The sequence below is a fragment of the Salvia miltiorrhiza genome, chromosome 1 (assembly GCF_028751815.1).
Source record: "Salvia miltiorrhiza cultivar Shanhuang (shh) chromosome 1, IMPLAD_Smil_shh, whole genome shotgun sequence".
Taxonomy (NCBI): Eukaryota; Viridiplantae; Streptophyta; class Magnoliopsida; order Lamiales; family Lamiaceae; genus Salvia; species Salvia miltiorrhiza.
Window position 1 is genome coordinate 39,889,786 of NC_080387.1, and position 15,813 is coordinate 39,905,598.

Here is a 15,813-nt window from a genome sequence, read left to right on the forward strand (position 1 = left end):
ATGATATTTTCTTTAGTAGCTAGTAGTAGTATTGAATAGTAATACTTCCACCCCTTTTGCTTCTCCATAAATTAATAATTTTGAAGTCGAAGAATTTTTAATTTAAAGAGATACTAATACATATTTCCTTTTAGAAATTATAATTTTATATATATTAAGCTATAGTGTGTAAAATTAAATAGTAGATAATGATTTAATATATTTAAAATAAATAGATTCATGCATGTTTAATTAAATAAATTCATGTATCTATAAATTCATTGTAACTAACTTATATTTTCATGTATCTACCAATTCATTGTATATAATTAAATATTTTCATGCATCTATACAAATTCAATGTAACTAATTAAATAAATTTTTATGTGTCATTTATTAGATGCAATTAGAAAATCCGTACATGAAATCCACCTAAATTTCAATTTCAAGTAAAATCATGCAACAATAAATTCACATTTTAAAAAATTATCTTACTATTCATAATTGTAATATTTATTAATTTATAATATCAATCTATAAAGTGTTAAAATCCAAAAAGTAATAATTTTATTTCCTAATATTTATGATTTTTTGAACTGGCCCAAGTCGGGATTGAATAAATTTATTCATTAATTTAGAGAGTTTATTAATTTATCGAGTATTATATGTTTTAAAGAGGTTTTAATGTATGAATAATAAGATAAGCAAAAAATAGATATATTTTAACATAAAAGCACAATTATTCTATCTTGAGTTAAATATATAAACCATGTATATATCAAATTATATATGGATGTTATAAGTATAATAAAAAGAAATTAAGAAGACACATTTACACACTTTTATAATTGTAATAAATAAATATAATATATCATGTGATACGATTATCCTTAAATCAAATACTCCAAGAATAAAGGGAGCCAATTATGGGGGATTTGTGATCCTCATCGACTCCTTAATACTGAACCATTTCATGTGAGAAAAAAGGTAATTAGTTTTTACTATTTCTTTATATCCATAACTATTCTTCTTTTCTTAAATAATTTCCTTCTATAAGGAAAAAGACGAGAATGAAATTCAACATTAAAAAATGGTTCCCTGACGTGCAGCATATAGAAGTGGTTAGGAGGAATTAATTAACCTAAAAAATAAAATCTTGAGAGAAAAAGTAGAGAGATAATGATATGATAATGCCACTTTGACCAATGAAGCAACTTAGTTAGGAAGTTGTACAGTTAAAAAGAAAAAGAAAAAGAAAAAGAGAAGCCAAAGGGTAATAGAAGAGAACCAACACATTTTTTCTTTTTCTTTAATTTCTTCTTTAAATAAAGAATCAACACATACGTATCACAGAAGGAACTCACGACAGTTTCCCAAAAGCGACATATTCTAAATGTCAATCCTCTAATCTTTTGTTTTATTTTTAGTAAAAAAAACTATCACAGACACTCGCACCATACGCAGACGTGAAACTTCACAATATTTATTAAGTATAGTTATTAGATATCTTAAATATTATATATATATATATATATATAATTAAGATAAATATAAAGTAAAATTATATTTAACTGTAAAAAATAAGTATATATTGCAATATTTTGTAAGTACTGTTATGTTTTATGGTATTTATGAAACTTCAAATTTTTTAGCTTTTACAAAATATGTATCATGAAAATTTTCATAATGCATACAATATATTTTGGTTATGGTTTTATTTTTATTTTTATTTTTATTTTTATTTTTAAAAGTATCATATTTAATTTCCATCCTATATTAGGAAACATTTGCTTTCTATCCTGAAATTATAACATTAAAGGAGAGAAGCTTTAAAAAAAATGCTCACTTCATAATATATATTTTTTTAAAAATGAGCTAACCATTTATAAAATTATTTTATTCTAAAATGCACACTCTTGTGAGACGTCCCAAATTTGTGTATTTTACACTAAACCAGATATTAAAATATCATAAGTATATTATACATTCTAACTAGTTAGCATATATTAATTTAAGAGCCAACTTTTAAGATAGCCATATTGAGCGATGGAACTCAATATTTGGCCATTCATCTTAATAACATAAATTTTGGTCATTTTTTTGCAATTTTGGATTATATTGACCTTAATTTGGGTGGACTGGATCAGGTTGGGCACGAGTTCGGGTGGTGCTTTTGATACTAATGTTATAATTTATGTTAGAAGTACCAAGTTACTTAGAACAAATGAGAATATTAGTGCCAAAAGTACTAAAAATAAAATAAAAATAAACAATTTGATACTTTTGGCACAAATAACAATATTAGTGCCAAAATTACTTGGTATTTTTTTATTCTAAGTAATTTTGTACTTTTAACACAAATTATAACAATATTAGTGTTAAAAGTACCACCAGATCTTGCGCCCAATCTGTGTGCCCAACCTGATCCAGTCCGCCCAAATTAAGGGCAATACAGTTCGAAATTACAAAAAATGGCCAAAATTTATATTCTTAAGACGGAGGGCCAAATTCTAATCCCCAATATGGCTATCGCCCAAAATAAACAGCCAAGTTCCAAAAAAGTTAGGCTTAAACCGTTAAGAACAAACGATGACAACCACTTCACCAAGAAAATATTTCTGCTCTGAACAATTGCAATAACTAGAGAGAAGATTCTCTTACACAATCGGATTAACAGTAATACATATGCAAATTCAAAGAGACTATTATTGGTGCTTATAATTCGACGCTCTTATTCCGAATAAATCGACCATGGATTTCTACAATTTAGCAGAAAGAAGTTGTTGCTTAAGCAATGGCTTCAAGTACTCATGGTAGCCATCAGGGACAACTGTATCATTCAAAGGATCCTTCTTTGCAGCTTCGTAAAGTTTAGGATAAACATTTCCGTCGTAGCAGCCCAGAATAGAACCCAGGAAGTGGTCTGTATAGTTGAATGAATCAACGAGAGCAATGGCATTTGGACGAACCTACAAGAAAACAGGAAGTCAAACAGATTGTGATGAATCAGTTTTCTGGTGCAAGACATGTAAGAAAAAGGACGACTGTAGATCACGAACCTTGGTATACAATGCCCTGAGCTGATCGTTTGCAAGTGCAGCCTGCTTAGGGGTGATGTAGCTGGTGGTGAGGAAGTCGCCTTGGTGCTTGTGGAGCAGGGAGAGGTAATATATGCCACATAATGCTTGTAATAGTTGCTTCACCCCTTCACCGGGAATATCTTGTTGCAGTTTCTCAAGAAACCTACGGGAAAGGGATGAGTTTTTCCATAAAATTATTAGAAGAAGCCACTGGAGCTTAAGTGACACTGGAGCATGCACAACATTTCAACTAACTGAATTACAATCATGCCGCGAAAGAGAGATAGCTAAATGACAACAGATTAAAGAGTCCATGCAAGCACCAACAAATTAGGGGCCAAAGCAAAATCAACTGGAAATGATCAGAGAAAGAAAAGCACCATTAACAGAAGGTTTCGAAGATTCTGTTTTCCATTTATCTATATCAAGCACTGGCATGTCTGGTGGGATGAGTTTTTCATTTTATAACAGCTTGGCTCGATGAATGACAGATTCATCTGAATTTCTGAAGCAAGCATGTCAACTCTTTTTGCCAGCAACTTTAGATAAGATCTGTGGGTACTAACAAGATGGCCATGCCATAAAATGGGCAAAGCAGAAGGGTGTGCAGGAATTTTTAAAATTGGAAGGTGTGTTGTCTTTTTGCACTGGTAAGACGAGACTTTGTTGCCTATAAATCTAGAATACTGGATTGAAGGAGAGCACACATTATTGAAAGAATCCTTTGGTACAGGCTTAAACCATTTATTTGTTACATACATCTGAGAATTTTAGTTGCCAAAGAGACTAAACTGATTTAGACGCAGTAGTTAGCCAGTGAACAACACAATCCAGTCTTCAGAATTCAAACTGTGACTAAATGCCCAAAAGAAACTTTATCGCAGTGCAAGATTTTATCAAACTCAAGCACTGGGCTTCATCAACAACAAATCTGGTAAAGTATAAATAACAAACCAAAAGGCTTACTTGGAGACAACAATTAATTGGCAGTGAGCCACTGCTGCCTCAACTAAATCAGCTGAAAGCTCAGCAAACCCTAAAATCAAAAGAAAAGGTAAATTGTCAAACACACCTTACAATAATAGCTTTAAGGAGAGTTTACGCATATAAAGAAAAAGGAGAAAATCTATTAAACAGTATAGTAATTACTAATTAGAAGGCAAAATAAGACCAGTTAAGTCATGTCAGCCTGATTGGTTGGAAAAGTCACGGACAAAGGAGAATGTGCGACTTTTCCAGTCAATTTCAAACCACCTCCAACAAGGATATCAAGAAGTATGGGAAATGTTAGCAAGATATTGTCATGGGCTTTCCAAATGTACCTTCAATTTAATGATGGGATGGAGAAGTTGATAGTTTAAACAGATGTTAACAATTGTCAAATTTGTATTGCTGAGTGTAATTGCATCATTAATTGGGGATTTGGAATTTCTACTCCTGAGTGTAATTGCATTACTAATTGGGAGATGGACTTTTTTGTGACAAAACATAATTTTTGAGGGTATGTCTGAATCACGGTAAACACTAAGGTTCTTTGTGCACCTGCCTGTAGTCTTATCATAAAATGATAATTTGATTAATATAAGTGTGTAACACATAAACTATTTAGTAAGTTTCACAATATAACATCACTTAAAAAGTGTCATTAGATGATTATAAGTTTATAACATAAGGTCAAAGCTTTATTGCATCCAAGTTTATCCAAATTATGTTGATGTCATGATTATGCTGACATGGAAACGCAAATTGCCACCCCTAAAATTAATTAACCCTTTTATGGATCTTGCTGTTGATAAGCAATTATTAGGAACCTTCACCTTTAGGCTTAAGAATTGTTCTTCTTTCACTTTATGTGAATCCTTATTAGCAATAACTTACTAGGCTAGTTGCATCTAAATATAGCTGACTTATTCACATTTACATTACTCCAGCAGAATTTCAATATGGCACTAATTCACAGTTTACCCTACTGACCAAGGATACACTAAATGACTCAAGTAAACATTGAAATTGAATACCTTCTTCAGGATTAGAAAACTTGCTTAGATTTTGACCACAGGAAACGGACATTCTAGCAGCTCTTGCCTCAAAAGCTTCCAACACTTGACTAGGATTTAACCAATCCTCAGCTGCACAGCAGATATAACAGACCAAATCAATAAATTGAATCATCCCAAGACACAAAGAATCTACTAGTCATAAAGACAGTTTTGAGTTGCAAAGTGCAGAAATGCCAAACATTCATTTTACGTATACACACTCAGAAGAAATCTTGTTGAACTAGACCAAAGTTCAACCAGATTGATGTTAGAGAATATTCCATATTTCATGGTTTAAAGCTTTCCACTGGAAAAGAAAAGGGAAAAAGAAACAAAAGAAGGGAGTGAGGGTGAGGATGAGGGTGGGGGGAAAGTAAACCAGATACCTCTTTGGACACGGCAGGTGGACTTTAATAAATGTTCAACTCTTCCCATATAAGCAATAGTCCCAACTGGCTGTTTGCCACTTCCAATTTGGGATACGGTCTTCATGAGAAACCTAGCAACCTACAGCAGATATGCAGTCTAATTAGTTGAAAATTAAAATATACACATCCTATTTATACAGATATACTCAACAGACTACATAATATTAAATTTGTGACTTTGGAATCCAAACTAGCCTATATGCAAATGTTTAATCATCAAACAGCTTAACAGGTCCAGCTTATGGATTTGATGCAGACTTGTGCAATTGGTATAACTTTGCAATACATTGGGATGGAAGAGGATTACTTGGAGTTACTTTATTAGTTACTATTTTATATAATGAAGTTCCTAATTTTATACATTTGATTTAACAGCTATATGCAGCTGATTTGTATCAGATACAGATGTTGCAGACACAAGGTGGGCAGAGATTTGTGTTGTGGAAAGTGAACCCAACAATCATTTTTTGCAAATTGTTGCTACCACAAAAGCATTCAAGCAATTACTTTAGAGCACAAATATCACAATGCTTGGGATCAAACATTTTACCCTTCACTTTCAGGAAATGAATGTGCAACAAGAAAGTAAGTTAGAACTGAAGACCATCAATGCAATACATGAACATACACATTTTAAAGAGAAGAGACTACCTGTAGAAGCAAAACAACATTGTCTCCTTCATACGTACAAGCTGGAACATAAACTGCAAATAATTCAGGAAGCCCACTGGTACAGAGGTAACCATGGCCCCCACATAACTTCCGACATTCTTCAATTCCATCCTAGTGAGAGAAAACAAGAATCTTTAAGAGGATTAACAAAGGAAAACTAACAGTGTTAACAAATCAGTTGCAACTAGGTCATTAGTTTTTATTACTGAAACATTTATACTCTATAGATACTGGGTAAGTCCCAAAAACATTAAGCTGAATGCAGGAAACTTATATACAAACATTCGACATAGCACAACAAACATGCAGCATAATACAAAAGGTAAGACTTACATAATGGAAACCATATTGTGATTCATACTTACAGCAGTGGCAGTAGTAGTCAAGGACTTCAATCCTGCTGTGCATGCATGAGCCTCGGGCAATGTTGAGAAATCATTGGCTTTCAGTCTTTGAGTGACATCCGTGTACAGCCATTTTAGCCATTCACCAACAAATCTAAAGGCATAAGCAGAAGCCAGCAGAGGAAATAGTCTGTTTTGCTGAGTTTTGTAGTCAATCACCTGAGATCAAGCAGGTGTGAGACTTTGTAATATTATGCCCACTTTAAGCATAAGAAACTAGTATAATTATGTGTGCCTAAAAAGTGTTCCAGCAATTCATCAAGATCTGAAAAAAGGCCAATTACACCTTTCGTGGATAACCTAATCATGACTCTAAAAAAAACACTCAGCAACAAGCATAAACGTACCTTATAGGAATCAGCATGTAAGCACGGCTTATAGGGTCAGCAGTGGAGTTAATATATTAGTTATTGTTCTTTTTAACCAATTTGCCTCTTTTATTTATTTAAAAGGTGAGCTTGTCTTGTATTGGATTGTACTAGGCCCACAGGATGAGCTACTATTTAAATATGATGAGAGTTGCTAGTTGGGTTAGAAAAAAAAAATTTAACTTAAGAGGAAAATTGCTGGGCAGGAATTTCTGGAACTTTCTCGCTCTCTTTTGGTTTTAAATTTCAGTTCAAGTATTTTCTGGAGTTAATCTCTCGCTTCTTAAATCTTAATACAATAGAAGCTTGATTTCTGGGCAAACCATAACAAGTCAAATTATTATCAGAAGGTAACAACAAAGCTTATCAAAGTGAGCAGGTATTGGGATATATGACTGATGAACAGGCCAAAGGTTATAAGGATCCACAGATCAATTCAATCAATATATTCAATCAAGTAAGAATAGATGTTTAAGACAAAAATGGAGACCAAAAAGTGCAGCAGTTTAGAATCTTAAACACATCAAATTTGAGGAAGGCAACAAATTTACCTTTCAACCCCCCCCCCCCCCCCCCCCAAGCCCATCCGTTTTCCAGGTGCATCATTCTTAGACAGAGCAATCAAAATGATAACTCTATAATTTCTATTTTGGAATAGAAGAAAAGGTATAGCATCCAAATATGAACTAGAAATACCGTGAGGAGAACAGCCATATTTTACCTGAGTCTCGGGTCCACCATTCTGTGATCCGAACTGTCTACGAACAGCACTATACCTAGTAGCAATACAAACAGCTTTTGATAAAGCAGAAGAAGCATCTGCCACAATTTGTTGCCGAACATATACCATAGTTCCATAAACTAACTGCCGTGGCACATCAGATTGCTTATATTTTCCTTCTCTTGTCACCTGCGATACCCTGAGATCCAAAGGAACTTCTAATGACATTGCCAGAAAATCACTTTTTTGTGACTGACATTGTAAAATTTCACAAAATAATGTATGGTTTTTTTACAATGCAGACAAGGAAGGTAATTGTACGACTCCCAGGAGTTTGCTTGGATGATCCTAAACTGCTTACTTTCATATTAAAAATAGGGATGGATTCTTTAATCATTTAGATAAGACAATATCACCTTTGTAGTTTACATAATTAGCAGCATCAACTAGATGATCCCCAACAGAATGTGAGTTTGAGTTCATTTTTAATACTTATGAACTAGATTGTCAATGAGAAACAACAAACTAAGTTTGGATCAAAACATACCTCATCATCATCTGATCTCTTGGAATACGAACATGATCAAATCTCAGTACACCATTGTCCATGGTATTGTATGCTCCATTTCCAAATTTCATTCCAATATCACCAACGGTTATTCCTGGAAGAGGTTTATGGTCTTCCATGCTCCGTAGTTGGACAATAAAACCTAAAATGTATATCATGCTGTCACAGGTAATACTTGTACATCAATATGAACCAATAGAAGAGACAGACTCACACATACCATGAACACCATGGTCTTCACCCTCTGTAATGAGACGAGCATATACTACAGCATGTGTGGATACTTTGCCCAGTCCTCCAGGCCACCACTGTTTATGAAACAATCAAACATTAGAAACCAGATTGGAGGTCAAAAGAACAAGATTGGAGAAATCAACAAAGAAAACTGAGAGTGATTGTGCATAGAACTTCGACTGTGTAGTAATCAAGTACATGGAGACAAAGCATGTCTCTTCATTTAGTACAAAGTAAAAAATACAGAGCTTTCTTTCGTGTAACTTACTTTACTTGAAGTCAATGTAGGACTATGAATCACAAATTCATCAGTTTGAGGATCAAATGTAGCAGTGGTTTCAAGACCTTGCACATTCGAGCCATGACCAAGTTCAGTTTGGGCATAGCAGCCAATTATTTTCATCTTATAAGCCAATGGCAACCACTTGCTCTGCTGTTCGTCAGTGCATTGCCCTTTTAAAGCTGGTACAAACATTCCCTGAAGATAATAACAGAGTTAATGACAAGGACTGATCATTTCGCATATGTCTTATTTGAGATGTAATCATAAGTTTATCAAAAGATAACATTATCTAACAGAAATGAAAACAAGAATTAGGAAGCTACCCAATGAAGATCAGTATAAGCTGGTTCATCCACAAAAAACCTTAGCTTAGATGCCTCTTCTTCTGCAAAACAAACACCAGAATGACATGATTATACATTTACTCCTCTTGAGAAACAAAAATCATTATAAAAACTTTGGTAAGAGAAAATGACACCTGATAGACGAAGTTCAATAATACGCTTCCATGCATAAGCTGCCTTCCTAAGTGTATTTTTAAACAATTCCTTTCTTGGCAGCATAGGTCTGTCATCCTTTCGAAATTCCTAAATTCAACCAAAACATAATTTGATCAAATTGCATCCAATCGAAGAAGCACCGCCAAAACAGCCAATGGGTAAGAATGACATTAAATCCATTTTCATTATAAGAATTTCCATCCGCCTCATCAAATAATTTTCAGTTTAAATTGTGCACTCTCACTTTTTGGAACTCACACATACATGAAATGTTTTTAAGTTTCTTTGTGGAGGATTTTAGACTTTGTTTGGAAGAGGCAGGGGAATCACTTGACTGCAAGAAGTGAACTATTACCACTTGGATTTACAGTACCGGAAAAAAGACAGCAAATCCCCAACTTTAACTGTTTATATACTGCTCTGTTAAAATTTAGTTTATAATATGGACTTGTAACATCTTTAGAACTTTATCTTGTCCTTCATCGCACAAACCAGGCATGCGCTATGAGCTTTCACTTGTAACTACTATTCTTCTTTCACCTAAAGCAAATAAAATTAATGATATGAAAGAGAAAAAGAGAAACCTAAGCAAACCTTAAGAGTACACAAAGACGCCCAACCCCCACCCCCGGGAGAAAACCCAAAGGGAAAAACACCGGGACAAGAAATAGAGTACCCGCCTATAGAACAATTTTGGTTATAGAGAAGAAATGCAAATCACACATAAGAACAGGGTTAAAAAAAATCTTCTTTCACCTAAAGCAAACATTCTGTAAACCACCTCCAGGGTTTCTAATATAGCCCTCACCAGTTGAAAACTTAATTATTTGAACAAAAATCCTCTTACAAGATATTCATTACAAATAGTTAGCTTAAATTGATGAAAGCCAAAAATGCTAGTAGTCTAATTATCCAGCCTTAAATTAGAAAACAGAGACCTAAAATTTATATGGTTGGCAAGGCTAAGACTATAAGCATTGACGAATTACAGAAAAAAGTATTAGCTACAAATAATGAACCCTATTTAACATTGGAATTAGCTTGTTACTGTGTATTTTTCACCCTCACTAAATTTCCCTTCCAAAATAAATTTATCTTATTTCTGTGAATACACTTCCATCGAGATCAGATGTACTATTACTTGAAGGGAATCAAAAGCTCATATCCAAGACTAGTAACATGTTCTCCCATTCCGAAAGTAAGAATATTCAGCTCAACCTCCTCTTTTCCCCAAACTAGAAGGCAACTGCAAAACAAAGTGTGGAACAGCACGCTTTCACTCATCGAATTACGAACAGCAAAACTAAACCATTAGGATCACATCAACAATCACCAACCGAAACTCCATCCAGCTCTTTCCCCAACCCTAAATTCACCTACCAACCAAATTAGAGAGAAAGCGAGAGATTGTATACCGGATCATTCGCCACGAGCTTGGAAATTCGATCGCAAACTTGGAAGGTATGACGGGAACCAGCCCACACAATCTTCATGGAGTCGACATCGAACTCCGCCTTCTTCCTCTCATCAGCTAGATAGTCCACTCCCGCCATTTTTGTTCAGATCAGCAGCTAAATTACTGATGTTGCTTACAAATTAACAAACAAATTGGCCTAAAATCTTCTGAGAAATGGGTGTCTGCGGGTATATTTTGGGAATAAGAGAGAGAAAGATTTGCGATGAGAAATTGGCATACGAAGTTCTCAATGTGTGCATTTATATTACAGTAGATGATGATGATGATAATGTAAAGAGTTGGTACACGTAATTATTGTGTGTGCGTCTATGCAAATTGACGCACATTTTTCTTTTTCCATTTGGCTTACTACAGTCAACACCGTCCTAATTTTTAGAAAGAAAGATGTGATTGGATTTTGGACACCTCGTCCTCGTATTTTTCTAATAATAACCGTCTCGATGTGCGCATCGAATCACAAGTCAAGGAGATGTTTGGCTAAGCCTATTCTAGACGGCTATTCAGACACAAATGTTTCAATAATTTATAAAAAGAGTTATTAGAGCTGCGCTAAGCCTATTCTAGACGGCTATTCAGAAATAATGTTTCAATAATTTATAAAGGATAAATATCATAAAAACCCTTGAAGTATACCCGTTTTATCAAAAATACCCTAAAACTTTCAAAATGTTCTCTAAACCCTCAAACTATTAGATTTTTATCAAATATATCTTGTATCTTTTTTCGGTCACCAAAAAACGTGATTTGGCTCACCGGATGCCACAATGTAATTTATATTCTATTTTTAAAAAAATACAATGGCAAAAACGAAGTCGTTTCGTACCATATCATTTAAAAAAATCCATTCTGAAATTTAAAATTCACTTCTATCGTGTTTGAAATTCATGCTAATAACCTAGAATTAGGGATAAACACGATAGAATATGGTACGAAACGAAGTCGTTTTTGCCATGTCATTTAAAAAAAATATAATATAAATTACATTGTGGGATCCGGCGAGCCACATCACATTTCTGGTGACTTGAAAATAGATGCGGGATATATTTGATAAAAACTTGATAGTTTGAGGGTTTAAATAACATTTCGAAAGTTTCAGGGTATTTTTGATAAAATGAGTATAGTTTAGGGGTTTTCATGATATTTACCCATTTATAAAAGAGTTATTAGCGCTGCGCTTAAATATATGAATTTTTTTCCAATAAATTTTGAAAATTGTCAAAGAATACATGAATTTTGATTTATTTTGTTCTTTTTTCACGAACTTTCGAGAATTGTCAAAATATACATGAATTTTGACTCATTTTATTTTTTCCCACGAAATATATTGTTATAAAACATGATTTGAATAATTTTTTTTAAACTTCGTATTGATTCCGAAATATATTTTAAAATTAAAAAAAAATCACGTACGTCACTCATGAATAATTGTCATATATCATTAATTAAATTACTTAATATAGCTAATTAATTATAAAAGAATTATTTAGATAATTTTTTATAACAATGTATTTTGTGGGAAAAAAATAAAATGAACCAAAATTCATGCATTTTTTTACAATTCTCAAAGTTTGCGGAAAAAACAAAATGAGTCAAAGTTTGTATATTCTTTGACAACTTTCAAAGTTTGTGAGAAAAATCAAAATGGACCCAAAGTTCGTGTGTTTAGGTGCCAATAACCTATTTATAAATTATTAGATAGTATACTTAATTCATCTCCCATAAATATGCATAGTTGATCATGACACATGTTTTAATAAAAAATTATTTAAAATATTAATAGTGAAGAAATGGTCCTACCTTAAAGATATTGTTAAGTAGATTGTGAGTAAATAATGTAAGTTATAAAGGTAAAATTGTAAAATTATGTATAAAGTAGTGTCCAAAATTAGAGTGTGTATAAATTTGGGGGAGGTACCAAAAAGGAAAGGCGTGCATAAATATGAGGGACGGATGGAGTATATGAATAATCTAATTTATAAGTAAAAATAGAATTATGAGTTAAAGATAAAAAAAAAAAAAATTGAAGAGACGTGAAATTTAAAAGATATATAATGAAAATAATAAATTATAGTAAGATTATTTTTATAAAATAATTATCATTTACAAGAGTATGAAAAATAAGTTGAAGTTGATAAACTTATTTTATTTTATAAGTTGTTTAAAACCTTATTTTTTATAATTTATAAATTATTTGAAAGTTCATTTTATTAAATATTTTTTAAATGTTTATAAGTTGTTTAATAATTAATGTTTATAAGTTCAACCAAACCCTCTTTACATCATCCTTTCTACAAAATAGTATACATAACCTCCGTCCACAAAGTATTGCCCCATTTATTATTTGGCACAGGTTTTAAGAAAGCTAATAAAGTGGTTGTGAGTGAAATATAAGGGTAGTTGACTAAAGTGATAAAGGTAGTTGACTAAAGTATTAAAGATATTGTGTGATGGGTCCACTAGTAATAAAGTGTAAAAATAAAATAAGTTGTTGTATGGTGGGTCCATTAGTGGCCATTGATGGTAAATAAATGAAAAAAAAGGGTATAGTGGTACAAAAAGCAAAGTAGGACATTACTTTATGGACAAGGAAAAATGGGTAAGTATGACAATATTTCGTGGACGGAGTACAAGATAAATAACTAACACTTGAAAATTTAATGATACAATCCAAATTGTAAAAATGTTCGAAAGAACTACATATATGGATAATACAATATAAAGATATTATTTGTAATGTAAATTCCACGATATCATATTTCCAAAACAATATAAATAGATACCATCTTATAATGTATTTGAGCCATAATTTCCTTATTTTTTAAACATATTGTTTTAAAATATAGAAATATTATGAAGTAAATGACAGTTCTATATAGATTCTTCTAAAAAGTTTCATGAATGCAATGAGCTATAAAATTAAAGCTTCCTAGTATGAGGAGTATTTAATACGAATATCTGTTACTTATACGTATGATTTCATTCCATTAATGAAAGCTTCCTAATATAGCCTGTCGTAAATTTATCAGTTCTTAGTTCTTACAGGGGTTAATTGCACAAAATGTTACCAAACTATGGCATTTATATCAAAATTGTTACTAAATTTTAATTTGTTTCAAAATAAATACTAATCTTATACTCCATCTGTCCACGAAATAACTTCATATCTTTCTTTTTTGGGACGTCCACAAAAAAACTTTCTAACTATTTTTGGACTATACCCCACCACTTATAATTACTTACTTTTCACTATTTCACCATTCTCAATATTAATTATAACATATTTTCACCACTTTCAATACACTTAACAATCCTTTTCTTAAAACTCGTGTCACTCCCTTCTAGGAAGTTCTTTCATGGATGGAGGAAGTATTTTATATCAATTAAAATTTTTAATTCAAGTTCTCTAATAAATTTATTCATGTGGCAGTTAAAATCCATGTGGTCATCTCCATTTAAGTCAATTAATTCCACCGCATTTTCAATCTTCTTAGTCACCTCTAATAAATTTATTCAATGTCATTGACTTATTCCTTGATCGGCTTAATTCCCAAAGTCGATAAGCCACGGGTGGTGGCTGATTTTCGCCCGATTAGTATGTATAATACGACTTACAAGATTGTTTCCAAAGTATTGGTTAATAGAATGAGACACGTTTTGGGCAGAATCATCGATCCTGCACAGAGTGCTTTTCTAAAAGGGAGGCAAATTACTAATAATGTCCTAATAAGCTTTGAATGCCAATGCTGGATCAGGAATAGAAAGAAAGGGAAGAAGGGGTTTGCGGCACTCCAACTTGATATGAGCAAAGCGTATGATAGAGTTGAATGAAACTATCTTGAGGCAGTGATGAGGAGAATGCGATTTCCTAACAAGCTATGCACTCTTGTTATGCATTGTGTTCGATTTATTGAACAAGGCAGTGTATGGTGAAGTAAAGGCTACGAGAGGACTCCACCAAGGGGACCCTCTCTCCCCCTTGCTGTTTGTGCTTTGCGCACAGGGGTTCTCGTCCCTATTCAGCTTTTTCGAACGAAAAGGTCATCTTCAAGGAGTTCTCATCATTCTGAAGCAACTCAATATTACTCACCTCTTTTTTGCAGATGATAGTTTAATATTCTTCCAGGCTGGGATGGATGAAAAGATATTATCCGACGATATCAAGAAGCTTCTGGCCAACTTACAAATTTTGAGAAGTCTTCCATCTCTTTCAGCCCTAATACTAAAGTGGACACGGAACATGATACGAATGACGTCTTGGGCATCAAATCAGGGGTTGATATTCAAAAGTACTTGGGGCTTACATCATTTTTTCTCCGGTAAAAAAAATTACAACTCAGCTACCTAACAGAGCGCGTGGAGAAAATTCTACAAAGCTAGCATCAACAGGAATTCTCCGCCGGGAGGCAAAGAGGTATTGATCAAAGCTGTTGTTCAAGTTGTGCCAACTTATGCCATGTAATGCTTTAGACTTCCTGATGTAATTTGTGATGAAATTCATAAATTGTGCGCTGGATTCTGGTGGGGCGATAATGAGGGCAAACGAAGGATGGCGAATGGGAACGAATGTGTGTCCTAAAGGATCGAGGTGGAATGGGTTTTAGAGATCTCAAGAGTTTTAATAAGGCATTGATTGCTAAGCACGCGTGGCGAATGATGATGCACCTGAACTTGCTTGTTGCACGAATTTTTAAAGCCCCATATTTCAAATATAACAACCTTATGGAGGCCACGATGCCCTCAAATTCCTCTTATGTTTGGAGGTCGCTGGCATGCAATCGGTCACTCATCAATAAGGGCCTTATATGGAAAGTTGGCATATTCACATAGGATATGATAAGTGGATCAGTGGGTCTCATGAGGTTCTAGCACATGGCAACACGCGCATGATGGAGCCTACTCTTATGGTGGATGAATTGATTGAGAATGGGCAGTGGAGAGAAGGAAAGCTCAACACGTTAATTCCGTCGTTCGTTGTGGAAAGCATCAAGCGAACTCCAATAGCTGAGCATAGGGGTGATGATAGGATCAACTGGCAATTTGATCACAGAGGAAGCTTCACA

The 15,813-nt window shown here is 33.4% G+C and overlaps 1 protein-coding gene across 1 annotated transcript; it reads right to left on the minus strand.

The window, feature by feature from the left end:
- Nucleotides 1-2,579: 2,579 nt before the first annotated feature.
- LOC131015230 (peroxisomal acyl-coenzyme A oxidase 1-like) lies at nt 2,580-11,100 on the minus strand. Its single transcript, XM_057943530.1, has 14 exons — nt 10,692-11,100; nt 9,255-9,363; nt 9,100-9,161; nt 8,762-8,971; nt 8,480-8,567; nt 8,239-8,401; nt 7,692-7,890; nt 6,564-6,761; nt 6,178-6,309; nt 5,485-5,605; nt 5,078-5,188; nt 4,026-4,095; nt 3,039-3,222; nt 2,580-2,948 (listed from the first exon to the last, which is right to left on the minus strand). Exons 1-14 carry the CDS (start codon nt 10,827-10,829, stop codon nt 2,739-2,741), a joined length of 1,995 nt encoding a protein of 664 aa, XP_057799513.1. The 5' UTR covers nt 10,830-11,100; the 3' UTR covers nt 2,580-2,738.
- Between the last annotated feature and the right edge of the window lie 4,713 nt (nt 11,101-15,813).